The 13,963-nt window shown below is 37.5% G+C and overlaps 1 protein-coding gene across 3 annotated transcripts in view; it reads left to right on the top strand.

Annotated features, from left to right (window-relative positions):
• Window positions 1–13,963, top strand: part of Herc4 (HECT and RLD domain containing E3 ubiquitin ligase 4) — a 171,408-nt gene that overhangs the window by 115,097 nt on the left and 42,348 nt on the right. For all 3 annotated transcript variants that reach the window (XM_081726048.1, XM_081726055.1, XM_081726061.1), the window contains exon 17: window positions 8,223–8,402. In XM_081726048.1, the coding sequence (XP_081582174.1) occupies window positions 8,223–8,402 (180 nt within the window). The remainder of the gene's footprint in view (window positions 1–8,222; window positions 8,403–13,963) is intronic.

Here is a 13,963-nt window from a genome sequence, read left to right as displayed (position 1 = left end):
GTATATTTCAAGAAAGATTTAGAGCGCCGAAAGCACAGTGAAGTGCACGTAAATGTTGAAGTGTATACAATGTACAGAACTCAATTTAAGCGGGCTTATAAGATAGTAATCTTATATTTTTTGTTTTTTAAACATATTACTTTAATTAGGGTTATCTACCTTAAGTACACATGATCCTTATAAATTGTTATTTCATAGTGACATAATAGCTTTTACCTGTAAATTTTGGTCCTCATGTTGTTCAACTCCACCACTTCTTTCCTTGTCATCCTTGTAAGTATTAACTTTTGGTGTAGATTAAGAATATGGAGGCACTATTTTGAAGATTTACGGGTAAAATCTATAGATTTACAAAGAAAGAGTAACGTATAAGGAACTTCAACATTAGCACCATATGGGAGAAATAGTCTAATCAATATGCCTACAACTGAAGCAATACAGTAGAACGACGACAATTATAGTGCCATTATTGTGTATCTACCGTACATAAAGGAATTATAGTCAATATGAAATCTCTCCCAAAGTAGTTTTGAGCCACATTATTGTAAATAGCGCTGCCCTCGGTACCTTCGGTGTCCTAACGCTCTTTCAAATTGCCTACTTTCACCTGCAATAAAATTCCTAAGCCACTTCGCAGCAGTGTCATCAGCGCCCTAACCACTAGTGCTACTTTTCTTCCGGGGGATTTATAAATATTCCCTCGCGCAAGTATGCCTAATAAAATAGAACATCGCCAATAGTTTAGTGGTTTTTATGCTAATAAATATTTGCAGATATGGCAAAGCTGAAGCTCTTGGCATACATGAAAGAAACTTAAGTCATTTTATGGTTACACCATATTGTCAATCTGTACGATATATTTATCTTTAATATAACTGGAAATTCATGCATGTAAAAAAATAAAAAAGAAAAAAAAAAGAAAAAGAAAAAAACGTTAATTTTTCTTAGTACTGGAAATTCTCCCTTCCTTTTGTTATCAATGTTCCATTATTCCACTACGACGAGGCGCAGTAAACAAGTGTGGATCAAAAGCTAATTTGACGAAGTGTACACTATTTAGTGTGCACACCATTTGTAGACTTCGAATGTGCATCCTCGAAGTGTGCACTATGGACTTTTGGACACGGCCTAAGTCGACAAGGATCCACTGAACAGTGCTGCCACCAATATAAGATAAAAGTTGAGTTTGGGAAGGATACTCAACTCGGAAAATGTCACTAGTGCTTTATGGTTTAAAACCATTAATGCAAGGTGGTAGAGCATGAGGAGTAGTTCTGTGGCTATGTGAGATCGATTAGTCACGTACTGACCAAAATGAAAAAAAATGAAATCTTTGAGTTTTACGTCCCACGGTTATGCCGGTTAGGCTAAAGGAGACGGTGATGATGAGTAATGAATGAAATGGTGGAATGAAGAAAGTGGGAGGAAACGGGAGAACCCCGAGAAAACCCACGGACACGGTGTTTGTCCACCACAAAGTTCACTTGGCGGGGGCTGGGATCGAACCCGGGACCCCAAGCACCAGAGGTGAACGCTCTACCACTGAGCCACCGGGGCCCCACGTACTGACCAAGATTACGGTATCTTGTAAAAGCAGACAAGGAACGTTTGTAAAAGGTGGCAACGCTGCACAGCGGGTTGGAATCCCAACAATTTGGTTAAATATGAAAACAGCGTGCAATTTGCATGGGTTTATGTACTCTTGGGCTTTTGAGGTCACTGATGACGATGATGACGTCAGGAGTATAAAACTGTCGCTTTGCAGCGTTGCCATCTTTTATAAACCTTACTTCTCTTATTTAACAAGATACTGAATGCTTCCGTCAGTACGTGACTTATCGATCTCACATAACAACGGTACTACTACTCATACTCCCCTTGCATTACATGCTTCAAATTACACAGCATTAGTGACCTTTTCCGAGTTATTGTACCTTTTCCAAACTCAACTTTTCTCTTATATTGATGGCAGCACTGTTCAGTGGATCCTTGTAGACTTAGAGTCAGCGTAAACAGTTCTTATCAATATCTGGTTTAAGGTGTACAAAACTTGAGTACCTCACTCCCTATGTGCTCCAACGGTGTTTGCATTTAACAGATGTTACAAGTTATTTCTCGAAAAGTTTGCAACACTGATCTCCATTTACCATCTCTTTTGTCTTTATTTTTATTGTTGCTTCCAGTGATGATATCCAATATAAGTCATTCATTTTACAAAAACATAACTTTCTCTTGGGTTGGCAACATTGTTCATCCGGTGATGTTCGCCAATAGACGAGCAGATGTCGTCCATTCTCTAGTTGCTTCGTGCAAAACTTCGTTTCTCTGTCTCTTTTAGTTTCTTTGTTATCACGATTGGAAATTAAATTATATTATAATGTGGAAATGTCATTTTCCATGACTTTGTCGTCAAGTCGGCATGGGTTAACGTTCTCGTAGAGAGCTGTTATTTCACTAATGCGTGTTTACAGTCACATAGAATACATTTGGGGGGTGTGCATATCGCAACACGAAATTACCCAAAATAAGGGACACCCTAACATATATATATATATATATATATATATATATGAGGCTTGGCTAAAAATAATGGAGCTGGCAACCTTATGAGTAGCATACATGGAGCAATGAGAAGCACATGCACGCAGAGCTACCTTGAACTTTTGAGAAGAGAATGATATACATAAATTGCTGCTTGAGTCGGACGTAGTCTGTAAGCAGCGATTGAAGAGAGAAGTGTACAACCGTGTTGTCTCAAGAATGGCAAATGTGAAAACTTAGCAACGCGTCAACTTTAAATTCTTTGTGAAATTAAATCACAGAGTGAATGTGCGAAACTGTTGCCAGGTGTATATAGAGATAAGACAGGTCACGTATGAGTGTGTTTGAGTGGAGCAAACGCTTCAGCGAGGGACATTCCTCAGTATGAAAGACCGGGTCATCTTGCCTCAGCAACAACAAAGAAAATGTGGCAAAAGTGACTAACATTGTCCTGAAAAATCGCAGACTTAGCATTCGAATGATAGCAGACATGGTGAGCATCTATAAAGATTCTGTCCGCGCAATTCTGCAGGACCATTGGAACATGTTCAAAGTTGACGCTAAAACGATACCGAAAAACCTTACGCATTAGCAGGCCTTTTGAAAGCACATGCGCAGTGAAACAATGGAACGCCTGGAAGCACAACCTGATACGTTAACGAAAATTGTCACTGGTGAGGAGACGTGAATCTACGAGGGCCACTATTTATATTTTGAACCTTGGCAACACTGATTGTAGTTAGGCGCTATTTCTTGTTTGCATAGAAACGTGTGGCATTGTTGACCATAACGTACTTCAAATGTTTTTGTCAATAGCTTTATTTGTGTTGTTTACGTTGACTTGAAGATTGCGTGACAGACGTGGATTATCAAGACAAGAGTGCATCGATCAACTTACTTTTACATTTGGCGATGAAGCCCCATCCTTTGCCACTGTGAAACGCTGGTATAACGATTTTACTCGTGGCCGCCATTCGCTCATTGAAATTCGCGAAGGTTGTCCAAAATCAGTTGTTATTCAAGAAAGCATTGATGCTGTGCAAAACCTAATATTGCAAGATCGACATGTGACATACTGTGAGATTGTGGCAACCCTAGGCATTAGTTCCACCAGCATATATAAAATATTACATGTTCATTTAGCTGTGAGAAAGGTTTGTTCTCGTTGGATCCCACATAATTTGGTAAAAACTTAAAAAGAAAAAAAACTCAAAAAAAAAGCTCGCGTCGATTGGTGCACACAAATGCTCAATAAATACTATGGCGGTGCTTCAAAAGACGTATATAAGATTATAACAGATGACAAATCATGGATATATGCATATGAGCCGGAACGTAAACAGCAATCGACTGTATGGGTGTTTCAAGATAAATCAAATCCAACAAAAGTTGTTCACGCTCGAAGCACATCGAAACAAATGGTCGCCTGTTTTTTCGGGAAAACTGGTCATGTGGCAACTGTACTTTTAGAGGAACGTAGAACGGTCAACTCTGAATGGTACACAACAATTTGTTTGCCGGAGGTCTTTGGTCAAGTACAGAAGACAAACAAGCGCCATCGGATCATTCTTCATCAAGGCAATGCGAGCTCTCACACATCTCGTCTAACAACCGACTATTTGAACACTCAAAAAATAGAATTGATGTGCCATCCACCGTACAGTCCTGATTTAGCACCCAGTGACGACTTCTTGTTCTCGAATGTCAAGAATAAATTGCATGGACAACGATTTTCGTCGGCGGAAGAAGGCATTAATGCGTTCAAAAACCATATTATGGAGGTATCTCAAGAAAATTGAAAAAAAATGCTTTGACAAATGATTCGAACGAATGCAAAAGTGTATTGATCGTAAGGGAGAATATTTCGAAAAACAATAAATTAATTTTCGATGACAAATTACTGCTTTTTCCTTGTTAGGCTCAGAATATAAATAGTGGCCCTCGTATCAATATGATTATGAAACAAAAAAACAATCCATGCACTGGAAATCTGCCTCATTACCGCCAATGAAAAAGGCACGCAAGAGTAAGTCGAAAGTGAAGGTCATACTCATTATGTTCTTTGATATCAAAAGCCTGCTCCTGATTGAATAGGTATCATCAGGTCAGACAGTGAACAAGCATTATTAGCAGGTTTTGGTGAAGCTGCGAGAATGCGCGAGACCCTTCTTGTGGAAGAACAATGAATGGGTGATGCATCACGACAATGCTCCTTTGCATACTGCTTCGACCGTTAAGCATTTCTGGCAGTTAAGAAGTCTCCAGTGCTGGAACACTTACCTTATTCGCCGGACTTGGCACTGTGCAATATTTTTTCTTTTTCCAAAAGTGAAATCTTCTCTCGAGGGAACTTATTTTCAGACGTGGAAGAGGTGAAGCAGAAAACGCCAGCGGTACTCAAGACGGTGACACCTGAAGATATCCACAATTGCTTCGTATGCAAATGTGTATAGACAATGAGAGGAGATGTTGAAGGAGATCACCTTTAATTTGTAAGTTCGTGACAATAAACCGTACTTTTGGCACCAGTTTCGTTATTATTTGTCCAGACCTCGAATATCTATATCTATCTATCTATCTATCTATATATATATATATATAATATGGGTTGGGGAGTAAGTCATGGCAACCCAATAATATTTATTTCGCCAATCGAAGACTATTAAAATGTCTTATGTACAACTGAAAGAGTATCCATAATGAATATTTTGTTGGTAGGGATCATGAAAAAACCCAAGAAGACATACACATGTTTAAATGCACATGTATCATTGTGATAAACGCTCAAAATATGTAATCGAAACCCAGTAATTTTTAACAATATGCAAATGTGGACGGAAAATACAGATTTCGGACGAAGCCTGACACCAGTACTTTATCATCTGGTCAATAGGTTGCACTTTATATTGTAGTGGATGAACGCAGGGCAACTCCAGGGAAAAACAGTTCGGAGTCAGTAGTGTTGTAAAATGGAAGACCATAATGGAACAGCGATCCTACATCAAAGTGGCCGTTCTCCAGGGGAGAAATGCTAGTGAATGTCACCGAGAATTGGTAGAAGCGTTAGGGAATTATGCTCTGCCATATCGAAATGTTGCAAGATGGCTAGCAGCTTTTTAGCGAGGACGACAAGCAACCAACGGCATGGAACGGTCAGGCCACCTCTAACTGTACGGACCGATGTGTCACGTGCCGTGTTGGAACATTTGTTGGAGAACGAGAAACGATGGACGCTACGTGAATTAGAGACGGAAACTGGGATTGAGAAGCACACCATTCATAAAGTGTTGACGCAATCTGAACCTACGTTACATCAAGTTACATTAAAATGGGTTTCACATGCCCTTACGAAGGTTTATGTTAAAAGTGGACATGATATGCTGATCACCTACAGCGCTATGAGAATAAAGGCAATCAATTTCTTTCCGAAATCATCGTCATTGATGAATTCTGGTCCAGGGCGTATGAACCTGAGCTGAAATCGCAGTCATCAGAGTGGAGACATCCAGGAACACCGCATAGGCAGAAGTTTCGGCAGAATTCTTCGACCATACGATTGATGGTGATTGTGGCATATAACACAAGAGGAATACTTCTTTGTCATTTAGTTCCTCATGACACCACAGTCACGTCAGAGTATTACAAAGACTTCCTGCAGCGACATCTACGACGTACCGTTAAGGAGAAGCGTCCAGATCGACTGCATAATGTAATCATACTGCACGATAATGCAAAGCCACATAAAGCAGATTTTGTACGGAACTTGCTGCGCCGATGGGAATGGAAATAGTTGGAACACAGCGTATTCATCGGATTTGTCACTGTGAGATTTTGAGCTCATGTGGAGGAAAACCATAGCGTGTTAAGACGATATGCGACCCACCTGGACATTGAAAATGTTGTACGGTAACAGATCAACGCTTCAGGCATGGTGCAGAGGATGGTGCTGCCGATGATATTGGTGTCTTCCACATCGATTGCAGCGTGCAGTAGACAATTAGAGAGGTTCTTTTGAGGGATTGTCATAATCAGACAAGATTTTGTAACATCGATGGCAGCGTGCTGTGGATAGCGCAGGAGATACTTAATTTTGAGGGTTTATCACAATGAGATGAGTTTTTGTAGCATGTGCCTTAATACATGTGTATGTCACAGGGTTGGTTGGATTTTCTTCATGATTCCTACCAACAAAATATCCATTCTGGATACTCTTTCAGTTTTATATAACACATTTTTAGTACATCCTTTGATCGTCGAAACATTATTGAGTTTCCATACTTCTCAACCCTTGTGTATATATTAAGGACTTGAATAAACTGAACTGCTACTCACAATCATTTAATAATTCATCTATAAGCATCCTATAATGCTATAAACAGCGACTATTTCAAGTAACCCATAAAGTGGTTATGGTATGCACGGAAACATAATTTCTTCGTTGTCTTCAGTGTACTCTCATACGATATCTGTTGTGCCGTCAGTTAAAGCAAACTCGTAGTTTAAGAACGTCGTAATGTTACCCGTACCTCTTCTTGTTTTGCATCCGGTAACGCGTGGGAGCTTCTACCACAGAATTTCAAGTACGTGTTGAAATGATTACCCGTTAATTTCAGTTTTAAAGTTTTCTTCCTTTGCATAGTATATATTAAATTATTATTCCTTCTCTCTTCTGAACTCTTACCGACCCAGGGGGGCCGCGGTGGCTCAGTGGTAGAGCGTTCACCTCTGGTGCTTGGGATCCCGGGCTCTATCCCAGCCCTCGCCAAGTGAACTTTGTGGACAAACACCGTGTGCGTGGGTTTCCTCGGAGTTCTCCCGTTTCCTCCCACTTTCTTCATTCCACCATTTCATTAATTAGTCATCATCACCGTCTCCTTTAGCCTCACCGGCATAACCATGGGACGTAAAACTCAAAGATTTCATTTCATTTCCTTTTCTTACCGACCCACTCGCCCCATTAGTTTTATCTTAATCTACTAAATTTTTCAGGCTTACCTCACTACCAGGTAATGCTGCAGCCAGCATGACTTTTCTCCTATATTATGAAGCGTTTAGCGAAATCGCTTCTAATGTTACTTTTCCGTATGTATGATTATTTTCACTCTGGAAAGTAATTCATTTTTAATTTCCGTTGGTTATCTCATTTAATGATAAGCACAATATGGTCTTATTCAGTTCTAGAAAAAAATGTGAATGAGTAGCGTACTAGCATGGGATGTATTTCATTCATACGATTATTGAATGTTACTCTAACGATTTTGCTGTGTTTAATAAATCAGTGTTATTAGTGATCCTAGAGTACAGGAAGAATTTTTTTTGTGAAGATCGTAATACAAAAGGGTTAATTTTGTTTAGGAGTTGATTGGTTCTTGGTTTTGGTGTAGAGCATCCTTTTGCTAAACTAAGGCTATAATGAGGTCTTACAGCACTTACAGCTTGACGTAGGATTCGAAACACGTGACCTTTTACCAAGAATCGAACTTGGTACTCCCGCACACTAGACTCGGGAATGTTAACTATTTATCTACAGGAGAGCCCGAAGTTACTTGGATCGGATAAACTTAGCGAGTTGTTAGTGTAATAAACCAACCAAAAAACTAAAGAACTACCATATATATATTTGTGATTGTTTTCCTGTACCATTTTGTTTGATTTCTCGTAAAATTTCTTAATAATTTCAGATGCAAAATGCAATGAACGAAGCAGCTACCAGGGCAATTACGCAGTTATTGTTTCAACCAGTTCTAGATGCATCTGTGAGTCAGTATTTGGTGTTGAATGTTAGTCGAGACAATATTGTACAGGACACTCTTTCTCAATTACTTCATGTTAGTGCGTCTGATTTGAAGAAGCCACTCAAGGTAATAATTGAAATTTGTGAGTATATCTATTGATGACACTGCAGCTGAATATTATTTTATTACTAAAGTTAGTGGTAAACGTAAGAAATTCCTTAGAACAATGTAGTTGGTTGCTTGGAGTTAACACCTCTTTTCGTCATTAAGGTTATATGAGGCGGGCCTCAGTGCTTAAGGTGGAATACGAACCATTAGTAGGATTTGTATGCAAAGATAAATACTGTCCTTTAAATAAATAAATAAATAAAAGCAAAGAGCAAAATCAGTGCTCATCGTTTTCTTTGACTCTCAGGTTTGAACCTGCCGAAGAAACTGAACTGTCAGTTTTATGTGAAAATGCTCGCTCGAGCGGTTGAAGTTAGGGACCGTCGATCCGAAGTGAAATCACCGATACCTGAAATCACCACAACAATACGCCGAGTCACACGTCGCTACGCGTAAAGAAGATTCTGGTGGAGCACAACACAACAACGCTACGTAAGTCTCCTTTCAAATCAGACTTCTGTCTTCTCCATTGGATGAAACGAAACCTGAAAGTACACCATTATGGGATGATGGAAGAAGTGCAAGCAGCTTCTACGTAGTCCGATTGTACAATTCCAGGGGCGTACCAAGTATGGCAGAAGCATTGGCAATGTTGTGTTGACGTAAAAGGATCGCATTCGAAGAATTTTAGGCACCTATACGTATATTTGCAATACTTTCTTTGTTTTTCATGACTTCCCTCGGACAGACCCTATATATGCTCCTGCAATTTTTTCCGAGCACTCATTATGTACTATAGGTAAAATTACATTGAATTTCAAAGTAGAAATGAATGACTGGGCCGAAAATCGAACACGGATCCTCAGCTTACCGTGCTGATGCCGCACATACGAATATAATTCAACTTTAAAGTGCATATTCAAAAATAGTGATTGGTTTTGTCTATAAATGGATACTGAGGTATGTCCAGTGGTGCATTATTAGTCTCAAATTTAGTGTATGCTTTTTCTGGATTTTTGTTCTGTCGTACCTGGTCGGTCGTACCTCCTCAAATTTGGGCAGATTATATTCTGGCCGTGTCCAAAAGTGCATAGTGCACACTTCGAGGATGCACACTCGAAGTCTACAAATGGAGTGCACACTAAATAGTGTACACTTCGTAAAATTAGCTTTTGATCAGCACTTGCTTACAGCGCCTCGTTGTGGTGGAATATGGAACATTGATGACAAAAGAAGGGAGAATTTCGCGTACTAGAAAAAATTAGCATGCTTTTTTTTTCTTTAGATGAATGACTTTCCAGTTATATTAAAGATAAATAAACCGTACAGATTGACTATATGGGGTTTTTAAGAGTTTTTTTCATGTATGATTTAAGAGTTTTTTTCATGTATGCCAACAGCTTCAGCTTTGCGGTGCCTGCAAATATTTGTCATTTTGGGTATTTCACGCGCAGATTAACAAGAGCGGAGCATAAATGCAATACATATATAATATATGTGTGCGTTGTCTTATGTGCACAATAAACTCGTAACAGCATAAAAAACACTAAACTATTGGCGATATTCTACTTTATTAGGCATGCTTGCGGAGGGAATATTTAATAATCTCCCGAAAGAAGAGTAGCACTGGTGATTAGGGCGCTGAAGACACTTTTGCGAATTAGTTTAGGAATTTTATTGCAACTGAAAGTAGGCAACGTGCAAGAGCGTTAGGACACCGAGGGGAGCGGTATTTACAATAATGTGGCACAAAACTACTTTGGGAGAGGGTTGATACTGAGTATAATTGCTTCCTGTACGGTAGATTTCACAACAATGACAGTATAATTGTTGTAGTTCTACTGTATTCTTTCAGTTCAGGCATACTGATTGAACTCTTTCTACCATATTGCGCTAATATTGAAGTTCCTTAGATGTTATTCTTTCACTGTGAATTTATTGATTTTACCTGGAAATCATCGAAATAGTGTCTCCGTATTCTTAATCTACAGCAAAAGTTAACACATAGAAGGATGACAAGGAAAGAAATGGTAAAGTTGAACAACATGAGGACCAAAATTACAGAAAAAAGCTATTATGTCGCTATGAAATACCAATTTATAAGGATAATGCATGCTCAAGGCGAATAACCCTAATGAAAGTAGTATGGTAAAAATAACAAAAAAAAAAAAAAAAGTGAGATTACTATCTTATAAGCCTGCTTGAATGGAGTTCTGTATATTGTATACACTTCAACATTTACGTGCATTTTACTACGCTTTCGGCGCCCTACATCTCTCTTGAAATATACTCTCCTACATGCTTCCCACTGCGAAAATGGTTATTCAGTAACGAAACAAATCCCCTCGTCCAAATATAAACGTAAAATAAACTACTAAAAATATAATAAGAATTTTATGAAAATTAAGAGACGGTTTTATGAAAAAATACAGTATGTAATGTAATGGCTCTCATTGTTCAACTATACGGAAGAAATTATTGTTCATAATCTTTTAATATTGGGTACAGTAATGGGATTATATGAATTAAGAGGAAGGCAAGTCTTTACTTTGGACATTTCTTTCAATGAATCGTTCAATGAACCGATTCGTAACGAAGACGGAAAAGAAAGTGCTCTGCGGGGTTCCAACCAGCCTTCACTCGCTAACACTCGCTCGTCAATATTATGTGAATTAAATATTATACTTTGGTACAAAAAGGAACCAACCTACCTACTACCTTATATACAGTATATGGGTGAAGAGGCAAGTTGTTAAAACCGGAACCAAGAGATCAAATCGCTAAATCGAAGAATAAAAAAAAAATGAAATGGCAATAGTAAAGACTTACCAGGAGTAATTTGTGAAATCTTTGATAAATGTGGAGAAAGGAATTTTTGATCTGTATTTCACTTTTCGGTACCTGTCAAAAATACACAATGTATGGTAATTGGTATATTACAGTCTCTCTCAAGTGCAAGGAAATATGGTATCGTTGAAAGGAATTCGTTCAGAATCAAAACTATAAAATTAGGCTTATGTGTCTATGAATTAACATTTGCGGCTGCGGCTGTAGCTGTAGCTATAGAGAAAGAATAATCTATGTATACTATGCTAGAACTTAATATATTCATACACCATTAAAATTTGTCATTTACGTGCAAATAGCCGCATTACCGATAGTGCAACTATTTCAATTAAGCTACATAAACCATGTAATATTTAAGCACAAATGTCTTTATAGCATTATTAAAGAAACTATTTGTTTGTTTTCCCTATACTATTTTAAATTCTATTGCATACTCAAAGAACATAACGTAAATACATTTGTTATTTGCGTAATATTTTTATATTCGACTTGTAAAATCACTAACTTGTATGTTTATCAAGTAAATTATTATAAAATCAGTCCACAAATATATTTACTTAAACAAAAATATTAAGAATATGCCTATTAAAATTTTATTAGGTCATTCTACGAGAAATCGCCATATTAAGCACACAAGTATACTAACGTAGTGTACATCCTCGCACACTACGCACTATGCACTCGCACACTTGTGAACTTGGACCTTTTGACGCACACTAGGTGACGTCATTTCCGGAAATAAGCGTACTTCAAATGTGCACTTGTATCTTTTGGACACGGCCTCTATTCTCCATTTCTTCTTGCTGCATATGTTACCAGATTTCAGGAATAGGAAACATGACCATGGAAGACCTTGCATAGTTGATCAATATCTAACCGAAGAACTGTTTTGAAAGTGATCTCAAAATAGGCAATGATATTTTTAGACCTAAGTTTCTTTTACCCGAATTTGAATTTGTACACTGACAAATAGTATATGAAATAGTCATTTCTTCTCTTTCCACCACGCAGCGTTCACTGCTTTACAAGCTTCGTAAGTTGTACAGTGCTGAGCACAAAGTGCCACATGTCTGGAAATTACATGATTACAAAATTTCCATTCTCCTGAGAAAAAATATTACATATGAAATGTTCAGAAAAAGCCATACGTATATCCGAAAAACATTCACAGAGTAAGAATAGCGAGGAACCATCGATAATAACGCATTCGCTTTACTTGTCCGATTTTTCTAATGTATGCGTAACATCCTCGATTTCTTTTTTTGCTGTCTTAACAGGTACCATAAGAGTGATAAGCTAAGTTTAATCGCAACGATTTCGTTGAATCAAGTGAACATATTCAAATATCATTCACGCAAGTTTGACACAGCGCATGCCGATGCTACCATTTACCCAGGAAAAAAAAAGTCTCCAGTTCCCTATACAATTGTTGTCTTACTTGATAAATTACGAATACCAAACCATCTTCAGACTGCCCATTGTGTTTCAATCACATAATTTTTTCCCCGTCCGTTCTTACTAAAACGACACTAGTGAAGAAAATACTGCAGTGAAACCTGTCTATGTTGGCCACTATCGGTTTCATTGAAAAGTGGCCAACTTACAGAAAATAAATGTGATTGGTGTATTTTTAGAATAGGATTTCTAGTATAACTTGATTGTAAAATTTTAATAAGCAATGGCACGACAGCTACTTTTAAATAATGTATATAGAGCAGGGTTGGCAAAAACCATGGTTTTTATTGAAAAAACCAGGTTTTTTTGGTTTAAATAATTTGCTCTATGTATTTACATCACATATGGACAGAAATAAGTTTGTTTCGCCTTGGTGTTATTATACAACAATCGGGTTACGCTGGAAGGGGTTACATAAGCTTAAAGCGAAATCCAAACCGCTTCTCGGCTTACATCCGAGAGAAATTGTCCTCTATTTGAACTCGAAAGCAGGATTAATTGGCGATACGTCTGCCGACTCACTCACGAAGGACTCCTGATAAAAATACATCATACTGATCTTTACATACTTGTTAATATAATTGTCAAGAGCCATTTCGGAAGGACAAAATAAATAAATTAATTAATTAATAAAATAAAAATAAACAGTTGCACAAGTGAAACCATTATACAGAATTACATATGGACAATTTCAAAATACTGCAGAGTACAGAAGAACTAATTTAGTCAAAGTTAGTTTACTATGAGTTTACTAGTTTAGTCCAAGTTAAAGAAATACGACGACTTAATTTGCATATCAGTAAGGAAAGTGAATAAAGATATGAATTATTTGAATTCACTTTGGTCCTGACCCATTTAGATATAAATAAATACCAAAGATACTTCTGATTTCAATAAATGCCTCTGGTGGGATTTTGTATGACCCTCCCCCCGCCCAAAAAAAAAAAAGTACGGCACTTCGATGTATTTTACCAACAGTAAAAATTATTAAAATGAAACAATATTTAGAATTTTTCTTTGATTGCACTTGCATAACAATAACAACAATCTATTAAAAAAAATCATAAAAGAAACATTCATAAAGTTATAAAAAGAATAAAAGTTGCTTTTGTAGCGTAATCTCTTTGAGTACTGAATGGAGAATTTAGGTCTGAATATAATACGAATAATATACGGAAGTGAAACGTGATAACCCACAAATGTGTGTTCATCAAGATTTTACGAACATTTTTCGTTTTTTTAAAAAAAACTTTTTTTTTTTTTTTGAAAAAACCAGC

The sequence above is a fragment of the Thermobia domestica genome, chromosome 1 (assembly GCF_964235325.1).
Source record: "Thermobia domestica chromosome 1, izTheDome1.hap1.1, whole genome shotgun sequence".
Taxonomy (NCBI): Eukaryota; Metazoa; Arthropoda; class Insecta; order Zygentoma; family Lepismatidae; genus Thermobia; species Thermobia domestica.
The sequence above is the reverse complement of the archived record's forward strand: the minus strand, read 5'-3'. Positions and strand labels throughout refer to the sequence as shown.